At 44.7% G+C, this 7,200-nt stretch overlaps 1 protein-coding gene across 1 annotated transcript; it reads left to right on the forward strand.

Moving 5' to 3' along the window:
• The first annotated feature begins 2,525 nt into the window (after nucleotides 1–2,525).
• LOC123061464 (uncharacterized) lies at nucleotides 2,526–4,903 on the forward strand. The gene is made up of 2 exons (XM_044484592.1): nucleotides 2,526–2,751; nucleotides 3,342–4,903. Exon 2 carries the CDS (start codon nucleotides 3,470–3,472, stop codon nucleotides 4,421–4,423), a length of 954 nt encoding a protein of 317 aa, XP_044340527.1. The 5' UTR covers nucleotides 2,526–2,751; nucleotides 3,342–3,469; the 3' UTR covers nucleotides 4,424–4,903.
• The last annotated feature ends 2,297 nt before the right edge of the window (nucleotides 4,904–7,200 follow it).

Consider the following 7,200-nt stretch of genomic DNA (forward strand, 5'->3'; position numbering starts at 1 on the left):
GGGACCGTCCCTCTCTATGGCGCGCCCTAGGGGAGTCCTACTCCCACCGGGAGTAGGATTCCCCCCCTTCCCTAGTTGGAGTAGGAGAGGAAGGGAAGGAGGAGTAGGAGAGAAGGAAAGCACCCCCCCCCCCCAAACCTATTCCAATTCGTCCTCCTGCCCAAGAGGGGTGCACCAGCCTCTTGTGGGCTGGTGTGCTTCCTTCTTATGGCCCATAAGGTCCATAACTTCTCCCGGGGGGTTCCGGTAACCTCCCGGTACTCTGGAAAAATGCCCGAACCACTCAGAACCATTCCGATGTCCAAACATAGGCTTCCAATATATTGATCTTTATGTCTCAACCATTTCGAGACTCCTCGTCATGCCCGTGATCACATCCGGGACTTCGAACAACCTTCGGTTCATCAAAACACATAAACTCATAATACCGATCGTCACCGAACGTTAAGCGTGCGGACCCTACGGGTTCGAGAACTATGTAGACATGACCGAGACTCACTTCTGGTCAATAACCAATAGCGGAACCTGGATGCTCATATTGGTTCCTACATATTCTACGAAGATCTTTATCAGTCAAACCGCATAACAACATACGTTGTTCCCTTTGTCATCGGTATGTTACTTGCCCGAGATTCGATCGTCGGTATCTCAATACCTAGTTCAATCTTGTTACCGACAAGTCTCTTTACTCGTTCCGTAATGCATCATCCCACAACTAACTCATTAGTCACAATGCTTGAAAGGCTTATAGTGATGTGCATTACTGAGAGGGCCAAGAGATACCTCTCCGATACTCGGAGTGACAAATCCTAATATCGATCTATCCCAACTCAACAAACACCATTGGAGACACATGTGGAGCACCTTTATAATCACCCAGTTACGTTGTGACGTTTGGTAGCACACAAAGCGTTCCTCCGGTATTCGGGAGTTGCATGATCTCATAGTCATAGGAACATGTATAAGTTATGGAGAAAGCAATAGCAACAAACTAAACGATCATCGTACTAAGCTAACAGATGGGTCAAGTCAATCACATCATTCTCTAATGATGTGATCCCGTTAAGCAAATGACAACTCATGTCTATGGTTAGGAAACATAACCATCATTGATTCAACGAGCTAGTCAAGTAGAGGCAAACTAGTGACACTCTGTTTGTCTATGTATTCACACATGTACTAAGTTTCCGGTTAATACAATTCTAGCATGAATAATAAACATTTATCATGATATAAGGAAATATAAATAACAACTTTATTATTGGCCTCTAGGGCATATTTCCTTCAATATCTACCTATGTTACTATAACCCTCTCTCTTCTTTAGTTATCTGCCACGTAAACATGTTTGCGAGTCTAAGTGCATGATACCGGAAGAAGCCTAATAAAGAAAATATTGTATAACACCACACATATGTTACTCCTCACTACAGAGATAGTAATATAGACTAGTAACATATGCATAGGACGGGAACTTGGTGCTCTCGGGTACCCACGCACCCTATATGCGCAAAAAAAATAGTAATTCAAAAAAGTTCAAAAAATTCCAAATCTTGTTTGGAATCAAAGATAATCAGGTATTGTACTTGTATAAAAAGTTTGGACAAGAAATGATTCATATTGACTTCATGGCAAAAAAGACAAGTTTATGACCACAATATATCATGCATAGTACTTGCATATATCGTTTTTTTTTTTGCCAAATCTTCGACCCAGGATGCAACGAAAGTCATTTTCTGATGAATCTTTTTATACGACTACAATACTTGATCATGTTTGATATCAAAAAAGTTTTAGAATTTTTTGAACTTTTTTAAGTTCTAATTATTTTTTGCATATAGAGTGTGCCGGAACCCAAGTTCTACTTGATATTTTTTGAACTTTTCTAAATTACTAATTATTTTTTACATATAGGGTGTGCCGGAACCCAAGTTTCTTTAATATTTTTTCGTATGCATGTTACTACTCAAAACTACTCCAGGATATAACTTTGAATTTGAAGGATGCCTTCTACTTGTTCAAGCCCCGAGGGCCTGGGCCTGGACAACGAAAAGTTCAAACAAAGGCATCCAAAGGCCACTAGAGTGGGGATTGTTATTAAATCTAGCGTACGGCCTACTCTCCATGGCTCCCACCAGGTTATTCCTCACCCACCGTTCTAGGCACACACGGCGCCCCCCTTAGCTGGACCCACGCACGAGCGTTGGGCCACCTGTCATCGACGAAGAGCTTTTCATTATTCTAGCATGGCACGAGCTGGCGTGGCAGATCGCATACATTCGCAGTCACGCCACATGAACCGCCGGTGCAGTGGTGGCCCCTACGCATCATTCTCACTGACAACCTACCGAGTCTATGGTGCCCCCCTCGATGTACCGACGCTAGCGCAACACCGGCAGGTAGGGACCACTTGGCAGGTGCGGGGTCGGCGCACAGTGAGGTCGGATCACGGAAGGCGGCCGCGCTGGCCGACGTGGTGGAGCCCCTGGGCATCCGTCGCGAGGGTGCGAGCGAGCGAGCCTTAGCCAACCACGTCACTGTCCACGTCAGACGCCCCACCTATAAAGACGTAGCAAAGCCGACCCGCCCATCACACTCTCGTTTCCTTCTCCTTTCCTTTCCCTTCCCCTCCTCCCCTACCTTAGCGTCTCCTCGCCGCTACCCTCCTAGGTCTCGGCGCCGCCGCCGACGCCGCCGAGGGTCTCCGGCGGCCACGGACGCGGTTCGCTGTTACCCCTGACTGTTCGGCACGGTAAAACTTCCTCCCTCTCCCGCTTCCGCTCACCGTCGCAGCTCGATCTCGCCGGCGCCGATCTGGCCCGCTCCGCCGTTGACCCCGCCCGATTCGGCTGCCTCTCGTGCCGGAACTTGCGGACCATGTCTCTTGCGGGTTCTGTGGGAGAATTTGTTCGGCGCGTTCGCTTTTCGAGCGGATCGATGGAGGGCAGTGGTCTGCCGCTGTATTTTGGTTTGTCTGCGTTGTTTGGGCCGGATTGTTGATGGCGTTCCTAGATGTAGTCCTCCAACTACCCTGTGAACCAACACTTCTGCCGTGCCTGTGCACGATTGCTAAAAAATGTCCTGATTTTTAGGCGATTTGACTTGTAAAGTTTGTCTGGTTTCGTAGGGAGGTGTTCATTTCCAGACGGGGGTTAAGTTTATTTTGTTTCGTATATCAGGGATGGTTTTAGTGCCAGACTTGTGAATTGCTTGTCCGTGAAGATTAAATCGCCTTCTTGTTCATAACAGTGTAATCCCTTGTTGTATATATATGTAGCCTGCTAGAATATGCTGCTTGCGACCTGATTAAACTCTTGCTTTGTTGCTGTTATTCTCTTTCAGAATTTGAAGTTGGATATAAGAAATCAACCTAGCGTCTGTCTTGTTCTCTGTGTAGCGCTTTCCTTTGGATTGCAGAGAATTTTCAAACAAACCAACAGCAACTTGCATCTGACTGACTTGAGGTAACTATGCCAAAGGACAGGAGCTCCCGTTCAGTCTCGCACGAGGGCTGCCGATCTCGTGTCTCCCCATACAAGTTGCGGAGTGGTTCTCGCAGGTCAGAGGAAGCCGCTGCTGCCACCGCTGCTGCAGCAGCAAAGCAGGCTGCAGAATGGGAGGAGGTTCGCTGTCCTGTGTGCATGGATCACCCTCATAATGCTGTTATGCTTGTCTGCTCGTCACATGAGAAAGGTTGCCGCCCTTTCATTTGCGACACAAGCTACAGACACTCCAATTGCCTTGATCAGTACCGCAAAGCCTCCAAGGAGTCCTCTAAGGATTCAGGGGCAGCAGAATGCGCTGAGTGCCAGCAGCCAGTTAAACTGGCATGTCCATTATGCCGTGGGCCGGTCAGCCATTGGACTAAGGATTATGATGCACGGAAGTTCATGAATTCTAAGGATCGAGCATGCACCATGGAGTCATGTGAGTTCAAGGGTGCATACAACCAGTTGAGGAAGCACGCAAGGGAGGATCATCCTGCTGTACGACCAACGGAGGTGGACCCCAATCGACAGCGAGACTGGCATAGGATGGAGCAGCAGCGTGATCTTGGGGATTTGTTCAGCATGCTGCGTTCGGGGATCAGTGGCAGAGAAGATGGGGTTGGAGTCGGTGAAGGTGACGAGGGCGTCAGTGAGAGATCTTTGCACGCCACGTCCATAACGATGGTCTTCATTGTGCGGTCAGGCAGGTCCATCCTACACTACACAGACGGGGAAATCCCAGGTCGTCGATCAAGAACAATTCTTCTAGTTGGGGAGCCTCGTGGTGAAGCCTCCCGAGCAGGAGGATCAAGCGGCAATGGTGATGCTGAGGCCACTACAACCGACAATGAGGAAACGGACCTGGCAATGTCAACACAGGCATCTGCTGGTTCTCAGGAAGATGCTGGAGAAGCCGGTGGCGATCCTGCGCAGTGATGCTGCCTAAGGTCAGCTCCCTTGCTCTCTTGGACTGAAAAGCCTAGCAGCAAGCCATTTATCGTGGTTTGCCGGGAGTCGGGCGCATGTTGGGAAGAAACATCCGTGCCAGCTTGTCTCAGGCGTAGTCAGGACATTCTGCCTACAAGCAAGCAAGAAGAAATCAGGGGGGCTAAGTAGTGTCGTTTACATCCTGCTGGAATCTGTCGGCAAACATAAACATTTAATGGTGGCGTTGTATTATTGGAACATGTCCCATGTTTGGTACTCCGGTGAATCGCTTCGCTGCGTTGTAATTCTCTCTAGCTCTTCTGCTGAATTCCATTTCGCTGCATTGTAATTGCATCTGAGTAGATCTTTTCTGCATTTGAAGAATTTGTTGTATAGCGTTCAGGTTTCTAGTTCCACTTATGCCTGGAGGAACCTGAGAAATCGGAATATGGTCGATGACAGTGAATGAAATGCTCCTTAGTTCAGACACGTGAGATGTTTTGGATATTTTATAATATGAACTATATTCGGACTGACTGAAATCAATGGACATGCTAAAACGTGTCTACGTACATCTGATTCAGAAAAAACTAGTAGAACATCTAATACAGTATTTGTGAAAAAGCTAGTAGAATATCTAATACAGTATTTGTGAACGGGGCTGCAGCGTGATGGAAACCCACATAAGTCGAATTCTTAGCCATCAGTTACTTACATGGGTAAATTAGATATAATTAATTTACAGTTGGTAAATTAAAGACCATCATGGTTGATATTATAATGAACTTTGCAAAATTAATAAAAATTTCAAGAAGTTGATTCGGAATCATTAGTGTGAATTTCAAATTACTTAATATGACATATTGTGCAGAGTATATCCCGTAACACTAGGGAGTATAACATCCACTCGTCCTCCTAATGTCGTGTGTCATGACTTGATGCTTCATTTTGAATTTTGCAAAGGTTAATCGATTCTTTATTTGCAAGAAATAAGATCTCAATTACAAATATAGAGATAAATAATCTCTATTTATTTTGAACATGAGTCATTTACACCATAGTTTTGTTCTTCAACAGAAAATGCAGAAAATACAAACATTGGAAATAGCAGGGTTTTTATCAGTTTTGTCATCACTTGTACTACACTACTCATTTTGCCACTAAAATTTTTCAGTACTAAAAAATGCCACTGTTTCGTTGGCGCGTGGTCGAAATAGCCATTTTCACCGTTAGGTCAATGCATGTTGACCGAAGATAGTTGACAAAAGTATTCTTACCCTGTTTGTCAACTCCCCTCTCTTTGTTGACCTGTGGGCCCATCTGTAAGGCGAGTCTAAAATAAGAACATGAAAATTGGCGCCGGGGGTTTGAACACAAGACGACGACCTGGACGGCTGCGCGTGTTAACCAACTAAGTTAGAGGAATGTTTTGATGTAGAAGGAAATACATACCCTATATCCTTAAGGTAAACATAATAGTCAAACAAAGCAGCATAATATTCTTGTTGCTAGCTAATTGATGCGTCACACACTAATTGACAACAACAACACATATGATAGCAAGAGCACATGGTTTTATAAATTTGTCTGAGAATTTCAGCATTGTGCGGCCCATTTTTCTGAGAATGGCACGAACACAGAAAGGTGCACAAACACACATAAGGTTCAAAAATATCCCGTTGTTAGTTTTCGACCTCACACAAATCAGGTTCACAAGCATATATAAGGTTGAATAACATCGACTTGTTGGTTTGAAATATAAAGGTCCAAATTCTCAAAACATGCATAAGGTTCAAAAGAAACATGCCCAGATTCACAAACAAAAGGTCACCATCACACAAACTTCACACGCGCAGCCTTTTTTGCTTCTTGTGTTTTGGGCAGGGTAGTCTGGTGGTTCAACATTTGCATCTCGAATATGCATGAGAGACGAAACATATCCACCTGAAGATCCTTTAGTAGTGTTACAAGGTTCATTTTTGCATGTCCTTCCTTTTCCTAGTGGTCTTCTCCGTTTTCTTCACATTTGCTTTCTTCACACTTCTCTTTGAGCTGCAGAGAAGTTAGTCTTGTTGCAAAAAATAATGGAAAAATATGTTGAAAATACATATAGAAATCAAATGTTCTTTTGGAGTTACCTAGCAAAACTTGCAACCATGGATAGCTCAGCGTCGCCTTCTCCTGCCACAAAAGGGGCTTCCCTAGCTTGGAAGTCAGCCTTATCTTCTTCAAATGTTGGGTCAACTAGATTTTTGCACAATCTGGCTATGAGCTCGAAGCCTCCGCATCGCTTGCATTTCATTTTCCTAGCGCCAAGGCCAGCACCTTCAGTACTGGATCTGATTCTAGTCTTCCTTGGTCATTCTTTTGGCCTCCTCAACGCCGGAGCTTGTAGTTTGAACCCAGGCTCAACAATGTCCCATTGTTGCTTGCCTACCATTGTAGGTATATTGCACGCATACGCAGCCTTGAATTTTACAACGGAGTAGAGCTCATGTACATGAGGTTCAATTTCTGATACCGGATCTTGGAGTGAAGTAATGAAGTACAGAGTATGGATACATGGCAATTGATACGTCTCCGTCATATCTATAATTTTTTATTGTTTCATGCCAATATTATACAACTTTTATACACCTTTGGCAACTTTTTATATGATTTATTGGACTAACCTATTGATCCAGTGCCAGTTCCTGTTTTTTGCATGTTTTTAGTATTGCAGAAAATCCATATCAAATGAAGTCCAAACGAGATAAAAATTTACGAGAATTATTTTGGAATGTATG

The sequence above is a fragment of the Triticum aestivum genome, chromosome 3A (genome assembly GCF_018294505.1).
Source record: "Triticum aestivum cultivar Chinese Spring chromosome 3A, IWGSC CS RefSeq v2.1, whole genome shotgun sequence".
Taxonomy (NCBI): Eukaryota; Viridiplantae; Streptophyta; class Magnoliopsida; order Poales; family Poaceae; genus Triticum; species Triticum aestivum.

Coding starts and splice junctions, on each gene's coding strand:
- LOC123061464 (XM_044484592.1), top strand. CDS start 3,470: ATGCCAAAGGACAGGAGCTCCCGTTCAGTCTCGCACGAGGGCTGCCGA.